This window comes from Oculina patagonica, chromosome 3 (genome assembly GCF_052425735.1).
Source record: "Oculina patagonica isolate OP01 chromosome 3, crgOcupat, whole genome shotgun sequence".
In the NCBI taxonomy this organism is placed as follows: domain Eukaryota; kingdom Metazoa; phylum Cnidaria; class Anthozoa; order Scleractinia; family Oculinidae; genus Oculina; species Oculina patagonica.
This window is the reverse complement of record NC_135760.1, coordinates 6,229,512-6,254,921: the sequence shown is the minus strand read 5'-3', so window position 1 is coordinate 6,254,921 and position 25,410 is coordinate 6,229,512. Positions and strand designations below refer to the sequence as shown.

General features: G+C 40.3%; 1 protein-coding gene and 1 long non-coding RNA gene across 2 annotated transcripts; one reads left to right on the top strand and one right to left on the bottom strand.

Annotated features, from left to right (window-relative positions):
* Positions 1-4,363: 4,363 nt before the first annotated feature.
* Positions 4,364-11,557, bottom strand: LOC144645963 (uncharacterized). The gene is made up of 3 exons (XM_078505474.1): positions 11,497-11,557; positions 8,531-8,638; positions 4,364-4,985 (listed from the first exon to the last, which is right to left on the bottom strand). The coding sequence occupies exons 1-3, from the start codon at positions 11,555-11,557 to the stop codon at positions 4,732-4,734; spliced, it is 423 nt and encodes a 140-aa protein (XP_078361600.1). The 3' UTR covers positions 4,364-4,731.
* A 5,621-nt stretch (positions 11,558-17,178) lies between these two features.
* Positions 17,179-24,223, top strand: LOC144645246 (uncharacterized). Its single transcript, XR_013569250.1, has 3 exons — positions 17,179-22,316; positions 23,243-23,387; positions 23,804-24,223. It is a non-coding gene; the product is annotated as an uncharacterized LOC144645246 (long non-coding RNA).
* The last annotated feature ends 1,187 nt before the right edge of the window (positions 24,224-25,410 follow it).

The following is a 25,410-nucleotide window of genomic DNA, read 5'->3' as shown; positions in this document are numbered from 1 at the left end:
TAGACTCATCATTCAACACAACGACATACGCAGGGTAACTGAACTTGTGGTCGTGGACAGCTGTGACAAGGCGTTGTAAGCAACAGCTAGTACAATTAGGAGGCAGGACTCCGATATTTCACTAATATCAATCTCGGTACGATATTGTGTGTCTTTCTGTTATCCTATGTTATGTTATGTTATGTTATTTCTTTTGTCAGTGGAAAGTAGAAAGAAGACAACACAACAATGAATCGTCGCCTCTAACCTAGCTTGAATCCAGTTGCTGTGCAGAATTGTGAAAAATGGCAGGGATGGGAGTCCAAACTGGTACTGCATGGGAATAAAGGAGAGATCGTTGATATAGTGTAATTTCTACTTGCGGTAGATAACATATTCAACCCGATTAATGGGCGTTTGTTGCTTCTAGAAGAAGGAGGATCACAGCCTGCGGCAGGTAATCTGGTTTGGAGTTTCAGTGTTTTATTCACTAAACTCCAAACCATATTCCCTGTTCGCTAGAAAGATAATCAATATGGCCGTGACAGTTATCATTCAACACAACGAGAAAAACGAGAGACTGTTGATGCAGCGTCCTTTTAAGTAGCAGTAGATGACAGATTCAATCGGATTTATTGGTGTTCGTTGAAAGAAGGAGGACCACAGTTTGCGGCAGGGAATCTGGCTTGGAGTTCTAGTGATTGATTCACTGATTCACTGAACTCCAAACCTGATTTCCTGTTTGCTATAGGAGAGACCATCAATGGCCGTTAGACTTATTATTCAACACAACGAGATATGCAGAGTAGCTTAACTAGTGGTCGTGGACAGCTGTAGCATGGCATATTTAGCAATAGCTAGTACAGTTGTGAGGCAGGACTCCGATATTTCACTGATATCAATCTCGGTACGGTAAAGTGAGACGGAAATTCAATGAGTTACCCCTTGTTTTTATTGAAAAGATTCACAGTCTTTCTGTTATTTTATGTTCTTTCGTCAGTGGAAAGTAGAAAGAAGACAACACAACAATGAATCGTCGCCTCTAACTTAGCTTGAATTCAGTGGCTGTGTAGATTTGAGAAAACTGGTAGAGGATGAGAATCAAAACTGGTACTGAATGGGGAAAACGAGAGACCGTTGATATACAGTGCAATTTCTACTTGCGGTAGATGAAATATTCAACCGGATTTATCGGCGCTTGTTGCTTCTAGAAGAAGCAGGATCACAGCCTGCGGCAGGTAATCTGCTTTGAAGTTTCAGTGTTTTATTCACTGACCTCCAAACCATATTCCCTGTTCGCTAGAAAGATAATCAATATGGCCGTTAGAGTAATCATTCAACACAACGAGAAAAACGAGAGACTGTTGATGCAACGTACGTTTAGTAGCAGTAGATGACAGATTCAACCGGATTCATCTTTCGTTGGAGGAAGAAGGACCACAGCCTGCGAGTAGGGAATTAGGTTTGGAGTTCCAGTGATTTATTCACTGGACTCCAAACCTGATTTCCTGTTTGCAATAGGAGACCATCAATGGCCGTTAGACTTATCATTTAAAATAGCGACATACGCAGAGTAATTGAACTAGTGGTCGTGGACAGCTGTAGCAAGGCATAGTTAGCAATAGCTAGTACATTTGTGAGGCAGGACTCCGATATTTCACTAATATCAATCTCTGTACGATATTGTGAGAAGAAATTCAGTGAGTTACCCCTTGTTTTTTATGGCGACGATCCACAGCCTTCCTGTTATTATATGTTCTTTTGTCAATGGAAAGCAGAAAGAAGGCAACATAACAATGAATCGTCGCCTCTAACTTAGCTTGAATCCAGTTGCTGTGTAGAATTAAAAGAAAAATGGCAAGGTTTAGAATCAAAACTGGTACTGAACGGGAAAAAAAGAGATATAATTGATAAAGTTTAATTTCAACTTGCGGTAAATAACATATTCAACCGGATTTATGGGCGTTCATTGCTTCTAGAAGAAGGAGGATCACAGCCTGCGGCAGGTAATCTGGTTTGGAGTTTCAGTGTAATTCACTGAACTCCAAACCGTATTCCCTGTTTCCTAGAAAGATAATCAATATGACCGTTAGACCTAGCATTTATATGCACAACGAGAAAAACGAGAGACTGTTGATGCAGCGTCTTTTTAAGTAGCAGTATAGATGACAGATTCAATCGGATTTATTGGTGTTCGTTGGTAGAATGAGGACCACAGTTTGCGGCAGGGAATCTTGTTTGGAGTTCCAGTGATTTATTCACTGAACTCCAAACCTGATTTCCTGTTTGCTGTGTTTGCTATAAAAGATACTATCAATGGCCGTTAGAGTTATCATTCAGCACAACGACATACGCAGAGTAACTGAACTAGTGGTCGTGGACAGCTTTCGCAAGGCGTTGTTAGCAATAGCTAGTACAGTTAGGAGGCAGGACTCCGATAATCTCGGTACGATAAAGTAAAAGGAAATTCAGTTAGTTACCCATTGTTTTTATGGCGAAGATCCACAGCCCTGCTGTTATTATATGTTCTTTTGTCAGTGAAAAGCAGGAAGTAGGCAACATAACAATGAATCGTAGCCCTTAAGTTAGCTTGAATCAGTTGTTGTGTAAAATGAGAAAACTGGCAGGGTAGGGAGTCAAAACTGGTACTGAATGGAAATAACGAGGGACCGTTGATATACAGTGTAATTTCTACTTGCGGTAGATGACATATTCAACTGCATTTATCGGCGTTCATTGGTCCTAGAAGAACGCAACGAGATACGCAGAGTAACGACTTTTGAACAAGTAGTCTTTGATAGCCTTAGCAAGGTGTAGTTGGCATTATCTAGTATAGTTTTGAGGCAGGATATTCCACACATCATCAGTCAGAGTAGGGTGTACAGTGGAAGGAAATTCGGTGAGTTATTCCTTGTTGCTATGGCGAAGATGCACAGCCTTGGTTTTATAAGTTTCCATTCAGGAAATATTTTATTAGAAGTTATTATATAAACTTGTCAGAAAATGTTTAGAAATCGATATCTTCACATGTGAAAATAACATATGATTTTTTCGCGCGAAAGATTTCCTTGTATTTCACTGATGTTTATATAATAAAATAATATATGTTCTTCGTTTGTGGAAAGCTGAAAGAGAACAACAGAACGTCCATCCGCTAGCAAGACAAGGATTTGATGGCATTCATCGTCCTAATCAAAGCGTTCTAGCAAATGTAGGAAATCTCTCATTTTTGGTGCATAGCTATAGAAATCTGCAGTGCACTTTCTACTAGCAGTAGATGACCGTTTCAACTGCATTTATCGGCGTCCGTTGGAGGAAGGAGGATCACAGCCTGCAGCAGGGAGTATGTCCTCATTGATAGAAGATCTGCAAAAGACCATGATTCTGTTAAATATGGAGTAAAACGAAAACGACATCTCAGTCGAATATGATGTGCTAATTAAACAGTACTTGTTTTCACTCTTGGATATGTAAAAACGTTATTCATTATTGTTAGTACGTAGCTTTATCCTGAAAGTTGTTATTGCTAACATAAGCATGAATTAACTGTAAATAAAATGAAAGAAATACATGGGATGTGTGTATAAGATCTAATTATAAAACGTTATGAGCCCACGACTTTTCTAACGCTAGGTCAAATGAGATGTTCTATGTTGGTAAAAGTAAGGCCGGGTGACTCTTAAACGCCAACCTTATCCACATAATTTCTGTATGGGAATTTGTGGTCATATATTCCCTTGATGCAAACACCCTGTATGCCTTAGTCTTCTGATAGGACTGTTTGCATTGAGCTCAGTTAGCCTTCCAGTTCAGCTACTAACCGAAGCCAATCCACCCCCCCCCCCCCCCCCAGCCTCCTACACAGGCCGTTATTAATTCGAGAGAAAAGGTGGCTCCACGATTAGTCTTCCCCGGCTGCGAAGCGAACAATCAGAACAAATGAACGTCCAAATTGTTTATAGTCTATCCCTGACAAAAGGAACACAGATTATTTTGGGGGCGCAATTATTTTTGAACATGCTACTGAAAAGAACATATTCTAATTCTCGGTATCGGACCGGACTAGAATTGGAGGCTAATGCGGCCGAATGTAATTTGGATTTGAAAAGATTCCCAGCATTAGCCTCGAACACTGGAAGCTAGTTCCAGCCCAATGTATGCAACGGGATTACGAATACGGTCTTGACGGAATCTTATTTGCGCGCCCGTCCCTTCGGCCACCATTGCTGGGGCCTCTCTCGGTGTCCGATCTCCCGCGCTCTCCATCTGCCCGCTGGGCGTCTGGGTCCCCCCCGCTGCAGGTGGGGTTCCGGCGCCCGTCCCGCTGTGGTCTCCCCGCTCTCTCCGTGTCGGGTGCCGGGTCGGCCCCCCCTTGCGCGTATTCTACAAGGAAAGTGTCTCTGTTCTGTAGTCTCTGTTTTGGTCTTTAAAATTGAAGTCTGCAGCACAGGCGGTTTAGCGGGCCCGAGAACGTGGAGCAAAAAAACGCGCTCGCCCTCGCGCTTCGCTTTCGTGTTCTCGTTCTGAGCTCTTTACCACTAAATCGCCTCGTCTGCAGGCTACCAAGACTGAAACTTGGAAGAACTTAACGAGCTAAGGGACAATCCAAAATCAGTGTCAAATGAAGTGATCATAAGTGCACCCCCGTCGCTGGGATTTCGTACACCCACAAAGCGTTCGGCTGTACAGCTCTGAGCCTTTGCTTAATAAGCCACAACAGCGTGCTAAAGCGGGTTGTGCAATGCCGCTATGTCAAAACGTAATGGTACAAAACAGAACATTGTTTGCATGGTACGAGGACGAATTCTTTTGTTTCCTCGTAAAATTTTCGCAAATTCGAAGATGACTACGGAGTGGAGTTTGAAAAAAATCACATTTGACCGATTTGGAAATTAGATTCCTCAAGATTGTGACCAACGTTCGATGAGGTTGCTCTTCATATATTGTAACCAGACCTCCGATGTGATTCGTTGGCATTTCGGTCAAGTTAGCAATCATGACTCGCCCTAGTAGGAGAAAAGCAAAAGTAAATTACTTTAGTTATTTTGTGTAGATTAAGGTGCAACAGGTCTAGGTGATGCTTTATAGGAGGCCAGTCCCAGAGTTTCCATCTGATCAACCAACGGTTTGAGTTGATCTTATTCAAGAGAGTCACCAGAAAATTGCCGAAACCAAGTGCCGTTTTCAGAAAATATTCGTTTATTTAATCAGAAAATTACATGAGTGCTAGCGAATTCACCGAAAGTTATCGGGGGTTCTGTTATCACTACCCGGGGGTACTCTTTCGGGGGCCCCCCTCCCCCCCTCCTCGTGTCCCTCCCCGTCCCCTCCCGCCGCGGGCTGTCCCCCCCGGCCCTGCCATTCCCCCCTCTCTCGCCCCCCCCCCCCCGTCCCGGTATACTATCGACTAGTACTTGGAACACTTAGAACAAAATTAACCAGTCAAAATGTCAATTTAGAACAACGCATGGCGACTATTTTAGTAATCGAACCAGCAAAATTGAAGAGTACTAACGATAGTTCTACAACAAAATTTGGTAACACAACAAAGTTTCTGAAGATGCGGATCTCTCGGGTAACTTTGTACTTTTTTTAGTGGTTAGTTTGGTTCGTATATTTTGAGCAGTTTTCAACGGTTTCGGTTTGGCAGTCAAAAGGCGAGTTTTATCATAATTTGCCGCTAAGGATGGGATCTGTAGAGTGTTTACAGTATAGTGGAGTCGATAGCAAAACAGGCTATTTTTGGCTTCACTTGGTTACAAAATTTGTTCTAGAGCCGTTGTCTACTAGATGCTTTCGAAAAATATAGCCATCCATTGTTTTCAATTACGTTTTAATTGGACAAATGCCTTCCAAGCAGCCCAGTTCGAGTAGCACTTAACACTTGCCACTTTATGTTCCCTCGAACTTGCGGCAGTTGGGCAGTAATTGCCCAAAGGGTTGTTTCATTCGGGTGACTGGTAACGTGGACGCGAACATCAGCAAACAGATAAATGAGGGAATCATTCACATTTCGGTTTCATTCCCATTTGTTCTTCCTTTGATTACGCACTTTTTTCAACCGGCTAGCACATTTTCAACACTTCGCCAAAGCAGTAGGGTGTGCTCCTGACAAAATATTCACGCACGCGTGAATAACCAAGAAACAGCTTGGGTACTTGAATGAGGATTTGCTGCCAAGACAGGTATCAAAGTACAGTCGAACCTCTCCTGGCCTAACGGACACCTAGAATTCATGTAATCTCTTCCTCTGTAACTACAGACACTTCCTCCATAGCACGGTACTTTTCTCAGTCCCTTTAGCCTCCGTATTAAAGGGGTTGAACTGTTAATGGATCAGATTGATGGTGCAACATTAGCCCCCGACCCCCCTTCCCTAGCTGGTAGATCACGACATTTTTGTATAAGAAAACAAGGTAACGTTACGCTTTTGAAAATTGCTCATCCAGATTGCGTTATTTAGTTCATCTCCAGCGCACAGCGCAGGGAGCAAAAATACAATATGTCTGGCCATTACGGATAGACAGAAAAGCCAGACAAAAACAATGTACAGTAATCTCTAACTACCTAAATTCGACAATTTGGGGTTTAAACGTTTCAGAGAAAGCTTTTGTTTCTTTTGAAACGCTATTATTTTCCTTCGATAATCTACTAGACCCAGCTTAACCAAAAAAATATCGACCTCTAACATCTCCTTACCAAACCATGTCACGATACACTATCACAATTTGGCCACAATCACCGAGATGCACGCGGCAGTAGGCTGCACGTGTATTTGTCGCACATGTCGCACGTTTTTAACAGTCAAACAAGTGCAGCAAAGCGTGCAGCCAAATGACACGTGTAGCCAAATGATTGTTTAGGTTAACTGTTTTTGATGTATCTAGTTTTTGTCATTGACAGAACTCGACAGAAACCTTTTGCTATTTCTTGCATGGAATCGCTTTTAAGAGAGGTCAAAAGATGAGCATTAGTCTGTGATGGTGAGTTGCTGTTACTGCGGGTCTTTTTTTCGGGTCGGATTTCTTCGCAGCCTGTTGCTAGCCTGATCCTCTTCGCAGCCCGTTGCCAGTTAGGAAGAAAAGCGCCTCGTTTGGCATCGATGGGACTGGTGGAATGAATATGTGTAAAATAAATGGATGCCGCACTGGGATCATTTGTTAAACGACTACGCACTGGTCAAAGATTGGGTCGAACTGACATAATCAAGATACTGGTTTGTTCTTTGCAACGATATCCACTTGTCTAATGAACACAACGGCGTTGTTATTGTAAGCTGACTGTTTTTAGCAAATATCCGAAGATAAATGTCGCTTTTGTTTGCATGACTTTACATTTCTTTTATGGAACAATTTTATAAAAGTAGTCTCAGTCTAGAATTATACTGTTCTAGTTTATTTTTGTCCTGCTAAAAAGTTCTTCAGTGCATGTTATGTTGTCGACTTTTGTGAAATTGCCATTTTAATTTTGGTCGTTAATTTCCCAAGATTAGAATGATCAGTGTAGCGAAAGAAAACCTCAAAACAAATCAACTTATCGACAGAAGTTTTCACCTCGTATCACATACAGGATAGAGTAGAGATCGCAGGAAAGCGTTTAAAAAGCGACTTTCTTGAGTTGGAGATACTGCATGCCATCGGCGCCTTAAAATTCATGAAACCGCAGTGATGAAACGCAACGTTATTTCTTCAGATGGCTTCGTGAGGTTCAGAAATGGCGAGAACAAACTAGCTACCCTGCTGAATTTAGACAAAACTGACAAAGAAATGCTGCACTGGGACTTGGGACTTCTGACAGAGAAAGAACAGGTTTTTCCTTCGCATCGACCATGACATCGATTGGATTAAGCGGAAAAAATTCTGGCAAATCGGCGCAGTTGAACTGATTGGGAAAGACCGACTAGCTAAAGACCGGCGGCGTGCATCGTCCAACGTCTCATAATAATTTTCCTCAATTATACCAGGTTACAAACGCCATTCTGGCCAATTAAATCTGATTTGCAGTACTACTTGAAGGAAGTCGATGAAGGGCGACGATAAACTGAAACCGGGCAGCGAGGATGCACCGTGAGGTACTACTGAGTAGAATGCTACCTCGAGAAGTGTTCAACTTCTGGATATGGCAACATTTAACTAACTCAAGCTACAAAGACACTGGAAGATTTCATCATCGACTGCCTTCTTTAAACATCCATGACTGCGTTTAAAAGAACCTAAACACAGAACTACAGGCAACTCTGAAAATGAAATGCAACAAATTGTGCCAGTGTTAGACAACTCTCTACCGGCATCAATGTTAACAAACGACTTTGACTGTTCGTTTCTCTTTTAAAACAAGAACAGTAATTATTTTTCGTTTATTTGTAGCCAGCTTTGAGATGTATAGAGAATTAAATAACAAGACTTGGAATGATGTGAAACTATCATGTGTCATTTTGAGTAATAAGCTTATTTTCTTATCCGCAAATTGTCACTTTTTCAACCTTCGGGCTTTCAGTGAACTGTCAGCCAACCTGAGCTTCGGGAGCTTCTTTCTAGCATTAACAGCTTACGTCTTTCCGAGAAATCTTTAAAATACAGTTCGGTACTTTGCACTTCGAGGTCAGCTTTGGTCACTTTCTGTGCTTCCACGCAAACAAACTTAGAATATCTGTTGCAACCTACAAAAGGAAGAAGAATTTTAGTTACTGCTAATTGCTTTTTTGTTTTCGAAAGGAAACATTAGGAATTTCTGAGACAGATTTGTAAATCTCAAAGCTAAACAAACGAAATTTCTGCAGCAATACTCCATTCAATCCCGAAAGAAAAGAGTTTTCTTGATGCACGAATCAATTAAGTTCTTGCAACCATTCGAACTTTCGTCAGTGCGAGTTTTGAAAGTTGGGAAATTAATCGTGAGTTTCGAAAAAAATATCGAGCGATATTTTTGTCTGTTAGATTGAAATTCTATCTTTGCCATGTATCTTTGGCCTGCTGAGTTTGAATCTATTTAGCAAGCTTTATCAGTGAGGTCTCCTCAATGCCATGCACACCTAGATACTATACTAGAATCTTGCCGAGGTTCAGAAAGAACGAACTTACCAACCAAGTACATCTTACTATAGGGTTGTAGGTAGGTGTTACTCGTACTCGTACCGTACGTAATAAATGTAAATGCGTAATAATTTGGAGGATGTACGTAGTCTGTTTCCTTATCACACAGCTGAGCTATGAGTGCGAGAAGGAAGCGAAACTGATGAGGATGTAAGAAAACAACAACGTGTTGTTAACGTTTTATGGTTCAGTCGCCGAAATAAACGTAAATTCAATATCTTTGTACTTTTCATTGCTGACTGAAATGGAACTTTACCTGAAGAGAAATAACTGAAGTATCTACGTACGTATGAGCGACGTTGTCGGTTCGTATATATTATTCGTGTATGTACTGCAAGTCGAAAACTTGTGAGACATGTCTCACTGTTTCAAATGAATGGCTCGCTACCCTTCAAGAGAACAATAGAACAAACAACAGGAATAATGTCGACGTCCCTTGCTCCAAAAATCTATGGCAACTGCTACACTAAGGGACCAGGAGAATTACAAGCTTACGAGAGCTGCTACACTACTGTCATTTCGTACTGCTTCGAACTTGAGTCGGACAACTGAAAATCGGTGGGAAATAAGATATAAATTGCAACTAAAATTAGTAAGAAGGTAACCGATAGCGAGCTAGTGCGTGTTGATTTTATAAAGCCAAGCTGAGGAATTTTGAAAATAGGATTGATCTTTTCGGTACAGTTTAAGTGCGAAAAAGTGATGTTACATGATCCTTCGACCAAAGACGAAATGTTAGCATCACTGCAGTGTAATCCACATCTGTGCGGGTTTTCAGAGTAATGTTTTTTTTTTTAAATTGTGCATTGCAATAACCATCGAGCAATAATTCTGCTTGTTAAAACGTGTGTTTACATTTGCCATGCTTTTCTCCTCTATATACCGTTGTGCTTGAACGAAATCTGTTATCTGGTTTTGAATTGATTACAGAACATTTAATACTGATATTTTGTTTGCTCTATCTGGTTGGTTACGGAAGCTTTGCAAGGTAAGGCAAGACTGATATCCTTTGTAACGTGACAAGGATTTAGAAGAACGCGGCTGTGAGCACTTGGCGAAGGAACTGGTTAGCCTTCCGAAAGCACCTTAGTACAGCAAAATCAAGCTTTGAGTCTAGACATTCCACAGATAGAACATAACGATAACTATAGACTGCAGCCATTGTTACGTTGTGGTACGCTCGTGTACATTTTGACGACTGAACACGAGGCAAAGTTCATTCATTTAATTCGCCACAAGTTATACGAGAAGGAAGTAGAAAGGACCAGAAGGGGCAAGGAAAAGCCATACGCATTCGCACCTTCGCAGGTCGCCACTCTATCTAGTTAACAGCTACTTGTGAGCTGCGAGGGATTCAACTGAGTTTCAATGCAAGCTGGTCTACAGATGGAAAGTAGTCCACCGGAGATCCAGCTCGTAACTCGCGGGATTTCCCCCGGCGCTAGATACTTGCGCTAAACACCAAAAAAAAAGCTTGCTAGGATTGAATTGATCCAAGGAGAAGCGACAGATGCCGTACTCTTTTGGTCATTTCCAGTGGTTTCTGGCTTGGGCATGGTCAGTGAATCACAACACTACAAATTGCTCATCTACAAATCGCAGTTCTCGACTCCAAAGGAATTACGTGGACTAAATAGCTATCTCTGCATATTGTACCTAGCCATCATGAAGGGGTGTGCAAAGAATTCAGATAATCAACCTTTAACACAGCATAGAAGTATCACGAAGTACCCTCAAAAGTGCAGGGTATCCGTGCAATTTTGATGCATCACTTTATATTTTTAGGAAAACTACGCCTTTAGGAAAGAAGTGGTTCCCAAATAAACCGGCAGAGGGCATTGTCACAACGATTTTATATTACACTGATAATTTGAAAACATCACGATTTATTTAGGAATCGAATAAGCCTTCTAGCAAGCAAAGGACACACACAAAAAAGACAATAAATTCTAGAAAGTGCATGATATTTGTAGAAATTAAAACTACCAAGATTTCATTATTGTTAGCACTCCCTTCGGGAACAGGCATTTTACAATTTCCTCAGAGTTACGTTGGCTATTCGGACTCGCTGTTTTTTTTTTTAGTCCATTTGTGTCTCCTTGCAGTATCCTTTCGATGGGACTCAGGCCTTTTTAGGCTTAAAGGTAACGGTATGAGGTAGAGCCTAGAAAGGGAGTAAGACGTCATGATGAAAAATATCTCGGTAAGTTCAAAAAAAATGACAGGACTGTGCTTTTATCAATATAGTGGGGCGTTTGAAAACCTAAAAACGTGATTTTGATGAGCGGACGTGAGATTTTAGGTTCAGAAAACTCGGCAAGCCAACAACACTCAACTTAAATTAAGGGGCGATGGATTCATTGGCATAGAGTCTTTTGAAGAAGATTAAATATCTGGACTAGGATTACAAGAAGGAAATCTATACCTGAAGCTAAAGGAGAGATGAACAACAGCCCTTCTGTCACCACGTGCGTCTTGGCTTCCATACTTAGCCATTCTTATACTTAGCACTTGTTCGATCGCGTGTGCTGTCATGATTGCACGTGTTTCATTGGCTAAGGATAGTACACGGTGTCATATAGGGTATATATCAAGGTCTAAAACTAGGCATACATTGTTACATAACGGAACAGACTTTTCCAAGTTTTTTTGAAATCACGTGCATGCGAGAGAAGACAATTATATAACTTCAAAACGCAAACTCGAATTATTATTGGCTCACATGCAGGTGTTTAAAGCGCAGTTTTGATTCGCTTTATTAAAACGTTGTGTCGCAACTCAGAATTAAAAACGGGATAAATGCCACGGATTCTCGTTAACAACATGAGCCATCTTTTGTTTCGCTACATTACACCACGTGAACGATAAGCTGTGTAAAACTGACGCGCGTGCACTGTGAGACATTCATTGTACATTGAACGTGAGGCAGTCAGTGGTTTGCACTAAGGTCAGTTGCTGTTCTACAGGTGCATATATATTTAGTATTATAGGTTGTGCGTTTCCAAGGACGCGGCGATAAGCACTAATGGGGCTTTTTGAATTCGATTCTCCGAAGGTGAGACGCATTTTTAGTCGAAAACTTTAGTTTTAAATCGGTTACATCTGCTTATATGACTAGACGGGCACCTCCCACCAAAATTATATTTGGCGGCAGAACCACAAGTTGTTCAAATCACAAGTTCAGACTCGTTTGTACAGATACTCACATACTTAATAAACCCCTGCAATGATTTGAGACATGTATTTGAATAAATTGCTATTTAATCAGTTCCCCTCTAAGATTTTTAACCTTTCTTCAGTCTTTATTCATCTTTATTGACTTGCGTTTCAATGATTTTTCTCGTTAAAACAAATCACGTCCGCACGGCGTTTCTTGACATCTACAAATTTACGTATGTAATCAGCCTTTTTGTGTGAATGCTGAGGCGCAGACTACTGCGTTAAAGAGGCCGTGTCACGGAGATTTAGTGCTACATTAAAGGGACTGTGTCACGGCTGAGTTAAGTTTATTTTATTTAGGGGCTTTGCCTCCTAAACCCTACTCGTTATGAAACTTAATGTTTCCTGTAAAAGAATTACTTCTATGGACCCCTAACTGACAAAACCAGTAGCTTTATTGCAACTAAATGTGTCTCCCGGGCGTTAAAATTTAAAGATACAAGCAAACGAGACTAACTTTGAAAATCGTTGTTCCACCGCACTACATTTCAAAAACCCATAGTGCAATCCATTTCAATCTTCTTCATTTTTTGCCATCCGGAACCTTCTTTTGATTTGCTGTGTTATTGAAATGTCCCTTCACTGTTTTAAAAGCGTTATTTTTTATATTTCACTGAGTCTTTTTGGTCATTTCACAAGCCTAAGTTTGCCTAAAATCCGTGACACAGTCCCTTTAAAATCCAATGAAGGTGTTGGTATTTATTGGAAATCCACTAATAGTGGCCAGGCTTTGCTAAGACGTACTGTGCTTTTTGAGAACTGAAATTGTTAAAAAGTGGTGTGGCTATGGATGGGTAGGAAGAAAGTGGCTTAAAACTTTGAAAACGTTGGGCCGACGTTTTCAAGTTGACAGTGTAACTTGGAAGAAAATCACATAAAAACCATTGATTAGGGTTTATTGACATATCGGAGAATGAATTTATCCCTTTCTTTTTTTTTAAAGGTTATTTTGTTGATCAGTAAGTGCTCATAGTTCTAGCATAGTTTACACAAAACCTACAATCGTGGCACTGTCCCAACTACAAACATTTTATTTGTTAAACTTGAATCCAAATCAGGTCACTAAGAAACTGTTACGCAAGCCCAGCAAGAAAACAATGTAGCATAACTTACATTTTTGGGTTATTATGTTCAATTTAACTCCATGTTGATGGAATGTGGATATTTTCGTTGCCATTCGGCTCCTCTTGGACAAAAGATGTTTGCACCTGGCTAAAATTTGAATGCCTTATAGAAAATCTCTGACATTATGCCGTTGCCAATATTACAAGTATGCCTTAGGTCACTAGCTTGTCACATTTTTGCACGAAAGAGTTTAACATATGAAGCTTGATACGATAAAGCTTGGGATACGTCAGTGCGAGTTTAAAGACATTGATATCTACACAGAACAGCTGACTTTTTAGCTTTTTACGGAAGTGAACGTGCAAAACGTGGTTTTATTCATTGTTTATAAAATAATGCGCGCATGTGAGCTTGGCTATTGTGCATGAAATGCGACAATGTTTTTACAAATTACGAGAGCTATTTTACCAATTCTTGTGTTTGATTGTTTAAGGATAATGTATGGTGTTCTTATAAGGAAATATAATTCTTAAGTTGGATTCTTCTTTTGACGAGTCAAGCTGGTTTATATTAACCGTTTAAGCCCTAATATACACATACAAATTCTTCTGACTGATCTCCATACATTTTCTTGTAGTACTGGGAGAATTTTTTAAAAGTTCAAAGCAATTTCCCTTTGGTGACCATTTTATTAATTCTCATAACCTCTTCTCTTGATTTAGTATTGTCATTGTGATGAGAAATGTAAAAGCACTGTAAATGACTTAGCGTAGTTGACTTTAAGGATCAGGAAACACGGTGCAAATGTGTTGCACGCAATGTTGCGGATCCAAAAGTTGACATTTGAATCCTCGACATTGCGCGCAAAATATTGTATACAGTAACATGTGTACTTGATTATAGCATATAGATGCGCTGCCGGCCATTGTATTTTCTTGGCTTGTGGTAAGGTGGGAATTAAACCCGGGGGGGGGGGGGGGGGAGTTACTCCCATATATGGGCTATATAGGTATGTGCCGCGGGATAGGGTATGGTTTTTGAGGTTCTTGGTCCTTAAATAGGGTATGATTTTTGCTCCTTTTGCATTGTGTTCACGGTGTGATCCTTAGATAGGGTACCTAAATTCTATCAGCTAAAAAAACGCCCAGCTAAACGAAAAATTAAAAAGGGATCTTAAAACAGAACTAACCGTTCAAGTACTAATAAAGCAATTTTATAAAAATTTGTGTGTTTGCCGTGCACGGTTGGCCCTTATTTGGTTCGTCACAGAAAGCTTCTCCACCCCTTGAATAGGGCGTCATTTTTCGGTTTTGGGCCTTTAAAAGGGGATCAATTTTCGCTTTCATTATCCTTAAATAGGGTCAGGGTTTAAGAACCTTCGTGGCACACCCCTATCCGAAATTTATGGGAGTGCCCCCCCCGGGGGGGAATTAAAATGGACTGGACTGAGCACAGGCGGCCCAGACGTTGTATTCGATCAACGTGACATATTGATGTTGGCGATTGCGTTACGTTTTCAACCGTAACATAATGTATGAGGATGGTTCGAAAATTGCTCTACATGTGGAAAAAAATTGATTAACAGATTAAAATTGGCTTAAACTTGGTTTTCTTGCATTATTTTGACTCTTCTGTGTTCCTAGAGTGAATTTTAAGCCGTTTAGGCGAGTTACACTTCGAAGGTTTCGGGGAAGCAAACCATCGAAAGCCGGTGTAACTCGCCTAAATGGCTTAAAACCCACTCTTGGAACATAGAGAAGTCACAATAATGCAAAACAACGAAATGTAAGCCAATTTGTTTCAATTCTTTCCACATGTAGTATTTAGAAAAAAATTTCGAAGCATTCTCATACATTGTCTTACGCCTGTAAACGTAACGCAATCGACAACATCAACAGGTCAGGTTGATTTACAACGTCTGGGACGCCTAGCGCCTGTGGACTGAGTGGATTAGCGAAATAAATAAATTAAAAATAAATCACAACTAACTTATTTTTTTTTAATTAAAAAAAAAAATTACATCAAGAGCATTCGCACCAGGGTCGCTGGCATGCCGAGCGGAAATGATTTCCATTAAATAAGCCACTTGCACTTACTAGTTGCCATAATTCTAACTTTTTTGGATAAAAATCCTAACCCTATTATAAAAGCTAGCCGCAAGCAGCCCAAGCTATTAAAAGTAGGCTAACGTAGTGCTAGTTAGGCTAACCGAACTCGATTTAGGCTAAAGCAGAGTGTTATTCAGGCTTACCGAAGAGCTAGTTAGGCTAACCGGAGTGCTAGTTAGGCTAACCGAACGCGATTGGGCTAAACCGGAGTGTTATTCAGGCTAGCCGGAGCGCTAGTTAGGCTAACCGCAAGTGTTTAGTGTTCATAACATGAGCTGAGTGTTACGTGGTATAAATATGTCATGAGGTGTCTAGCTATTGTTTCAATACATCAACTGATTGCCGAATAGTTAGTCTCATTTCACATTAACGCGCATAATGCATCCAGGATCGGGAAACATGGTGCCATTGTCGAGCGCAGTGCTAGAGTTTCAAAGTTTGATCTTTGAATTTTTAACACGGCGTGCGATGTAGCATACGATAACACTACTACTTGATGATGATGGAAATAATACACTGCCATTACAACTGCCAGAACAAACCAACATGGCGTCAAGCAGCATAGAGCGGTTTTCACTTGAGTGTCGAAAGTAATTTGCGTTTGCTTTGGTTTTGCATTACTACGATCAGTGATTGGTTTAAAAATCTCGCGCCACTTTCTCGACCAATCAGAATTAAAACCAAAACCAATTGTGACTCGCTCGCGCACGTTTTCCCGCGCTTCGCGTCAGCTACATGTATTTGCTTCGAGTTTTGATTGGTAATCTGGATTGTCTGCGTCCTTTGCGATTGGCCAGAGTAATTACTTTGGTTTTGGTTTTACGACACTCAATTGAAAACTGCTCTATTACGAATTTCGTAATTACCGCTCGAGCTAAATATGTACTGACAGCGATTAATTCCAAATAGAAATACGAAAAGTTAACTTTCGTGATTCAAGTTTTCCAGGGAACGCAGAATTTAGTCATTTCACGTATGCAGATAGCCTCCTTCGCAGCCATTTTTTGGAATGTCACGCAACCTTTAGGGGAGCGTTGCGTTACATATAAAAACGGCTTTCCAAAGAGCTGGCTATGAAGTACAAGATAATAAGACACTGACTAGTTGCCATAATTCTAACTTTTTTGGATAAAAATCCTAACCCTATTATAAAAGCTAACCGCAAGCAGCCCAAGCTTAAGTATGCTAACAGGAGTGCTACAAACCACTGAATGCAACGATGAGTCCTTACAAGGACGAAACAGCTGTCCATGGCTGCCACTCCACGGGTAATAGGCTGTGCGCATGCGTACAGGTCTTGGCCGGGCCGTGGAGATGTGTCGTGTGACCATTGCATTCAGTGGTTTATTTTTAACAGGAGTGCTAGTTAGGCTAACCGAACGCGATTTAGACTAAACTGGAGTTCTGTTCAGGCTAACCGGAGCGCTAGTTAGGCTAACTGGAGTGCTGTTTAGTGTTCATTACATGAGCTGAGTGTTACGTGGTATAAATATGTCATGAGGTGTCTAGCTATTGTCTCAATACATCAACTGAGTGCCGAATAGTTAGTCCCATTTCACATTACCGCGCATAATGCATCCAGGATCGGGAAGCACGGTGCCATTGTCGAGCGCAGTGTTAAAGTTTCAGAGCTTGATCTTTGAATTTTTAACACGGCGCGCGATGTAGCATACGATAACACTACTACTTGATGATAGTGGAAATAATACACTGCCAGACCAAACCAACATGGCGTCAAGCAGCATATTACTTTTTATTATATAAACATCAATGAAATACCAGGAAATCTTTCGCGCGAAAACAATCGTATTTTCACACGTGAAAATAACATGTTATCTTCACATGTGAAGATATCGATTTCGAAACGTTGTCTGACAAGTTTGCCCTGTTTCAATGCTGAATGAGCCAAAGTTTATCGATATTATTTCAAAACATCTTCGGATCTTCCTGGGAAATCTTTACTAACCTTCGGAAATCTTCGGAAAATGTTCGGAAACATTCGTACGATCTTCGGACAACATTTTGAAAATCTTCCGAAATCTTCGAAAAATGGTCGGAAATCTTCGGAAAATCGTCAAAAACATCGTAATACCGATTCCCTCTATAGCGCACGCCTGCAGAAAATCACGGTAGTTGTATTCATCAAACCATGCGCGAGTCTCTTGTTCAAAACTGATATCTTACTCGTTCGCTGCGCTCACTCGTGAGCTATCGATTTGAACACTCGAAGATAAATTTCATATCCCCGCGCAACCACGTATTATCCTCTATGTATACACGAATTTCGTAATTACCCCTCGAGCTAAATATGTACTGACAGCGTTTAATTCTAAATAGAAATACGAAAAGTTAGCTTTTGCGATTCACGTTTTCCAGGGAACGCAGAATTTAGTCATTTCACGTATGCAGATAATCTACTTCGCAGCCATTTTTTGGAATGTCACGCAATCTTTGGGGGAGTGTTGCGTACCCCCCCCCCAAAAAAAAGGCTGCGAATGGGACTAGTTTCCAAAGAGCTGGATATGAAGTACAAGATAATCATGACAGTTGAATTTCTGTTCATGTATCCGTCATCTACTGGTATATAAAGAACATTATTTTTAAATTTCACCGTATTGTTTACAGTGTTAAGAGCGAAGCTCCAACGCGCGAAGACGCGCGAGAGTAGAGTGGAGTAGAGTAGAGTATGAGAGTAGAGTAGAGTAAAGTAGAGTAGAGTAGAGTAGAGTAGAGTAGAGTAGAGTAGAGTAGAGTAGAGTAGAGTAGAGTAGAGTAGAGTAGAGTAGAGTAGAGTAGAGTAGAGTAGAGTAGAGTAGAGTAGAGTAGAGTAGAGTAGAGTAGAGTAGAGAAGAGTAGAGTTATGAGAGTAAAGTAGAGTAGAGTAAAGTAGAGTAGAGTAGAGTATGAGAGTAGAGTAGAGTAGAGTAAAGTAGAGTAGAGTAGAGTAGAGTAGAGTAGAGTAGAGTATGAGAGAAGAGTAGAGTAGAGTAGAGTAGAGTATAGTAGAGTATAGAGTAGAGTAGATTATTATATATATAGCGAGAATTTTGGGCAATATATAAACCTTTTAAATAGAATTCTATATTTGCTATATTTCACATGTGAGAAAAGCGATACGTCCAATCAGCTTCACGTATAGCTTTCTTCACATGTGAAAAATATAACCAATCAGCATCTAGAGTAGAACGAGTCGACCAATCAAAGCGCGAGAATTCGCGAGAACTCAAATGGTTTCCAACGAGGTTGAGGAAACATCGAGCAGCAAGTTTGCTCACGACGGCAGTTTATGTTTTGAAAACATCATGATAGCTACACGTTTCCGTTTCTTTTCAAAACTTACGTTTTATAAAGAATCTTATGGAATGGCGATTTAAGCTTACAGTGGCATGCTCAGCAAAACCTAATGAATACAGTAATTATACTGAATCGATCCGCAAAGGCGAAGTGAAGACAAACAAGTGTCGATAAGTGGAAGCGAAAGCAAGACTTTTCTTCGGACTTGACGGCTAAATATATTAAAGTTTTGCCCGGGATACCCTAAAGTGAGAGCAAAATCCGAAATTACAGCCCTAAGCGAGACAACGAGCATCCCCGTCTCTTTTGTATGGGAGTCCCCCGTCCCCTGCACAAGCAAGTAAACAGGGAAGGCAAGCCAAAGACTGCTCGAAGCATTGTGTTTCATTGGCATATTCACCCTATTTAAACCAATTCTGTCAATTAACAAACAAATATTGCAAATTAAGCATAAATCTGTTAAGTCAGCGCCTTAAAAAAACACTGCGCAGGGTCGGCTTTTAGGATCGGAAAACACGGTGCAAATGTTACGTACAATGTTGCAGGTTCACGTTGATATTTGAATCAACAACATTGCGCTTAATTTTGCATACAATAACATGTATATACCCCTCCCCGTTGGGGGTGGACGGGCTTCTTCCATATAGAGCTATACAAAGGGTGGTAATAGCCATTCACGAAACCTACCTTATTCTTACTAATTTTCGCGCGTACTTAATTTCGCGAAAATTCGAGAGGCGAATTTCGCGAGTATTAATTTTCGCGATTTCAAGAAAAAATAGAGACAAAGTGTATTAAATTTCGCGATTTTGTCAGTGTTTTATGGATCAGTCGCCAAAGACTAAGGAACCACTGGAAATACACAAAGGTCTGGCTCAATGTAACTACAAGGAGCCTGCAAAAGGAATCTTTAGTGACTGTTTTAAAGAGGTTTTGAACCAAATTTACAAGCTCGAAACAGTTATCGGAAGAAGGGTGCTAGTCAAAAACAAGACGGAAAGATATTTTTAAAGGTAGATAGTTGCAGTTCCAGACATTTACAATTTTACTGTTTTGATGTATAATATGGTATTAATTTTCGCGTGTTTAAATTTCGCGCAATGTTTATTTCGCGCGTACTAAATTTCGCGATTATTTTAAAATCGCGAAAATCGCGAAAATTAGTAAGAATAAGGTAGATAAAATGTGTTAAATTACCTATCGTAGTAGAGTGGCCTGGGACCCAGAATGACGATCAGTCACGGCCATGCACTCAAATGAATGTACCGTAACTCAGAATATATCAGCGTGCTCTGAAAAAATAGAAGGAATGCACCGTAAATGATCTTATAAACGCCCACTCTCAAGAATCATCTCGAAAACCAAGGTAACGCTCCATTCCTCCATAAAGAAAAATCACGCAATTTATTTAGTTTCCTGCTTGACTCGGACATCGAAGAGGCCAACGATGCAAACATGGTTTACCCAGATGACGATGAAAACGTCAATATCGAACTATGAACGGCATCTTCAGGCTTAGCATTAGCCAGTGTTAGCGCAGAATAGATGAGTCTCCTACTCACCAATTCTGTTTTCTATCTTACTCCGCGAGCAAACTATTTGTTTTGCTGACGTTGATACAGTCAACGCCTCTCTCTAATAAACGCCTCATATCTATTTAACGCCCCTCCTAGGACCGCTAAAATTTAATAGACGCCCCGGGCGTTTATTTGATCATTTACGGTAGGCGAAGTTTTCGTGTTATGAAAGTGTTTTAGGAACACCGGATGTTTTAGAAAGTGTTTTAGGAAAATTGTCCACCATTTCGGTTTGCCTGTCTGAGTCTTGTCTGAGTCGTTACGTCACTCGCCAGCTTCGCTATTTACCACACGAAGTCTTAGCTTGGTTACAAACGCTTACTGGATAATTTTTGAAAGAAAGAAGGAATCACGCCGGTTTACAGTCACATTTATTGAGAAAAATAGCAGTGATTTCGCACTTTTCATTAAAAAAGTCGATTCTGCCTCAAGGCTATGTAACCAAACCACGTTTCACAAAGCGAGGACTGATTGTTTGGTCTGGAATTGAAGAGCGAAATTAGTATTGCATATAATCGCACACAAGTCAATACAATTAAGGTCGGGAAATAGGGTGCAATTACCGAGCGCAATGTTGAAGATTCAAAGTTTGATATTTGAACTTTTAACATGGCGCGCGATGTTGCATGCAATAACATATGTAGTTGATGAAGGTGGAAATAATGCACTGCCCAACTGCCACCGGTTCTCAAATAAGTTTTATACCCGAGGTCCAACCCCTTACCCCTTTATATACCGTTTTGACAGAAAAGGCACCCCTTTCGTATACCTTTTATTCAAAAAGGTACCCCTTTTATATACCTACACGACACGACCTACACTAAAACAAGATGTTTTCTTTACATTTTTATGTAGCTCTTAATAAAGTAAGACAATACAGCCATAAGTTTGGTCTGTTCGAATTATTTCATTTAAAGGCCTTTTTAATTATCTTAATGACAGATTTTCCTACCCTTTCATATACCTAAACGTGTGAAATCCCTATCCTTTAATATACCTGAAGCCTGAGAAAGGTACCCCATTCGGGCGGAGCCTCCCCGTACAGGCCATTATAGGGAATACCCCCCCCCCCTCCGGGGCAAGTGCCAGACTAGTAAAACCAATATGGCTTCACAACCAGGATAACATCTTTTCTCTGTTATATACACGAATTTTGCAATTGTCTAGTTCTGCTCAGAACATCTGTCGGTCTACTGATCAACAGCTCAAGTTCAATTTGTAATAACAGAGTTTAATTCCAAATAGAAATATGAAAAATTAGCCGTCGTGGTTTACGTTCTCCAGAGAATGCGGATTTTGCCATTTCACGATTTTGTTTGCAGAGAGCTGGCTATGAATTACAAAATAATCATGACTGCAGAGCTGCTGTTCACGAATCCGTTATCTACTGATATATGATGAAGAACTCTAGCTCAAGTTTTAAACTTCAGTGTGTTGGTTAAAGTGCCAAGGAAATTTGCACTTTTTAACGAAGCTCCTGCACGCGCGAAGGCGCGCGAGCGGAACAAATACCTAAGAAAACTCGGTAAACCCACCGAGCTGTCATCGGCCACTTATTACGTAATATTTGAAGCTCTGTAAAGAATCTAGGAGTCAGATATGCTTGTCATGTCCTCTTCCACGCTTGGTCGTGTTGTCTTCTTGGGCCTATATTGAGACTGTTCACAGCCCTTTATTTTCTCATATATATTTTTCTCAGGAAAATGATCGTCAGCGGAAAACGGGAGACGCGAGAGAGTGGAGGGAGAGGGGGAGAAGGAGAAGCGATAGTCTAACCTATAAGGACCTATACTGGCAAATTTTTGCGCAAAACTAACTCTTCTTTTCTTTCTCTTTCAACAGGATAACCCCGGTTCCTATAGCCTTCCACCTAAATAAAACGATTTGTTGGAAGAGTGTGTCAACCTTCCCGCACTTGCAACCTTGTCTGCGTAAGAGCGTGGTACCGACGCCTATACTTATTTTCTTTTTAATAAAAAAAGGTTTGCTTGATTGTGAAATATCAGCTAAGGAATGATTTGTTAGCATGACAACCTTGATTCATGGAAATTGTACCTAACTCGATTTCTATCAGTTAGAACTAAGCTCGATGTTCAATACTAATTTCTATTTACTGTAGTATGTTTTTGAGATATATAAGTTTTCTCTTGGTTTATCTAAAGGATTCAGTCAAATTTAAGAGAAGTTTGTGTCAAGAGGCCGAGGACTGTTTGTTTGCTTGCAGGATAAACATTACAGATTGCGACAACTAGAGATCTAGAAGTCCTACATTTTTCTGCTTAATAAGAGCAATTTTCACTCGATTGTCGACAGTCGAAAGTGATTCGCGTTTACTTTGGTTACGCATTACTATGCAAAGTGATAAGCTCCCGCCACTTTTTTAACCAATCAGAAGTTTAACCAGTCAATCGTGATTTTCTCACACACGTTTTCCCGCGCTACGTGCTAGCTACATGTATTTGCTTCGAGTTTGATTGGTTCACTAGATTGCCTGTGTCCTTTTTTATTGACCAGAGTGATTACTTGGGTTTTGTTTTTACGACACTCAATCGATCGAATATTGCTGAATTAAAAAACTGATACATCTTTCGAAGCGTCGGTCATTTCTGGAATGTCCCAAATTAATTTTTTTCCTGTTTTTTTTTTTTCGTGTGAAATTGATTATGACTAAGTTCAGTTCTCTGTATACTATTTTCAGTTGTTGACGTGGTTTTAAAAGAAAACTGATCACAAGCTTTATCATGGACCGTGGAGCCGGGGGGGGGGGGGGGGGCTTAGCCCCCCAATGTTTCTGATAAAATGAAAAGTGTCTCTAAAGCCCCCCACTTCAAGTCACTACTAGTCAGCCCCCCAATTGGAAAAATGCTCCGCAGTCCCTGTTTTTATGTTTTATTATGTTTGTCTACAGGCAGCAATTCAAAAACAACACATAGGGATGCTTAACGCCAGACTAAACAATTTGTAGAGTCAAAGTCATATTTAGCTCTTTCTGTGGAGCTTCAACAAGTACATGGCTAAAGAAACCAGAACGCCTCCATTCCACTGAAATAACGGTAAGCGTGTTTTACTTAGTATAGTTTGATTCCAATTAACTTTCTGTTTTTGATTATTTAAAAAGAAAGTCTGGCCATCCGACGAAAATACATGTATGTAGTCGTCACTTCCGTTTGCTGCAGCTAGCTGTCACTAGGTGGAAACGTCTGTTACTAAGCAACTGCTACTTCCGGTCTTTTCTCAGAGCCGTTTATCAGCCGAAAACCAGGATCGCGCGCTTTCGACTTACCAAAAAGAATTAAATCTGGGACTGAGTTTCGGGCTGAAATAGATATTTATACGCTCAACTCCTGATTACACTTGATTCACCAATCAACTTTACTTAAGTAGCTACAATTGGTCTTTGATCATTTTTTAAACACTTTTTCATTTAAAGAGCGGTAAAGGTATTTTGATAAGATAATTTTTTTTTTAGGAACGAGTCAGAACAAGAGCATGATATAAGACCGAATCAAAAGATCAGATAAAGCCGAAGTGACTGGTGGCTATTAAGGCACTTTTGTGGAAACCGCAGACCAATACAACTGTATACCACAAAACCTCACCGCTACCGCGATTTGTCGTTTTGGTTACTGATCATCCGGCTTCACGCTGATGCGCTTATCAGTGGCAGAGCTCCAGAAATGAAAGAAAGAGCTTCTTTAATCTCGGAGTTGCTTGGACGTCTAGTCTGGTTCGCATGCCTTACTGGTGAAAAGTCACATCTGTTATAAAAGTTGTACGTTTGTCCTTGAGATGGACTGCTAAATTAAGGCTACAATACAATTAAACGAGAGGTTATTAAAAGTAACTTCAGTTGAGAGTTTAGTGGCAATATATAGCCAACTAGGTTAGCTTGATAAAGGAATTGAGGACTGTTCAATATGGGTAAAAATGGATTCCAATATCGACAAAATTGGAACTGCGAGGCTCACGTTTTTGATGGTGTTCTGTTTTTGAATCCAGAAACATTTTTACGCTAAAAATCGTGTTAATTCATCGGTTTACTTTGGGAGATTACTCTTTGTTATTTAGTTACAGTATTTATTAAAGGGAACATCTCCAGCTTTCTTGAGCAAATATCTTCGCCGTCGTTAGTCTTCGTCACTTCTTAATGAGTTCCTGTCATTTGTTGAGTACTGTTCTACAAAATTAGATTCGTTTTCTATGATATTCATATCATTGGTGCTCATCTCGTATCACCTCGGCTCGTGCATGTATGGAACAAAATGAACAGGCAGACAGGGTTACCAATGAAAAAAACTTGTTTAGCGAGCCAAGACAACCCTTTAAATGTGAACTTAAGCATCATAGAATAAATAATTATGTAAATAAAAGGATTGATTTTTGAACTGGAGTTTCTACTTAACATCTTTAATCACTAACTGAGGGAATACGCTTTTAGCGCCAGGCTGTTGTAATCGACGGGTCATGAATGGTCCCACAAAGTTTTGCAGTGCTGTCAAAATTTGGCTTCTGTTTTGAATGCGCAAAAAACTTAAAACTCTGATTACTGTCAAAAAAAAGGAAACCTCAAAATAATAGTTTTCTTTCACAGAAAAACAAACTCCCATCTTTAAGGCAGGAAAAAAGGATGACGAGAACAACTATCGTCCGATTTTAGTTCTCCCCCTCGTTTCCAAGATCATGGAACGAGCGGTCCAAGCTCAACTGTTAGCATTTTTTGAGGTTAACAAAGTTCTATCGCTATATCAATCCGGCTTCCGTAAGAAGCATTCTACCGAAACCGCGGTCGTCCACTTGGTCGATCATATTTTAGAACACATGGACAAACATGGGGCCTCTATTATTTGTGATACACATAAACGATTTGCCTCAATGTTTACTGCACTCGACGATTAGCATGTATGCGGATGACACTGTTATCTATTATTCTGGATCTGAGGTCAGCAACATTAGGGAAAATTTACAAGAAGACCTCAACCGTGTTGAGCTGTGGTTGGTGGACAGTAAGCTAATACTAAATCAGAGCAAAACCAAAGGGTTACTCTTTGGAACAAGACAATTGCTGCAAACCACCTC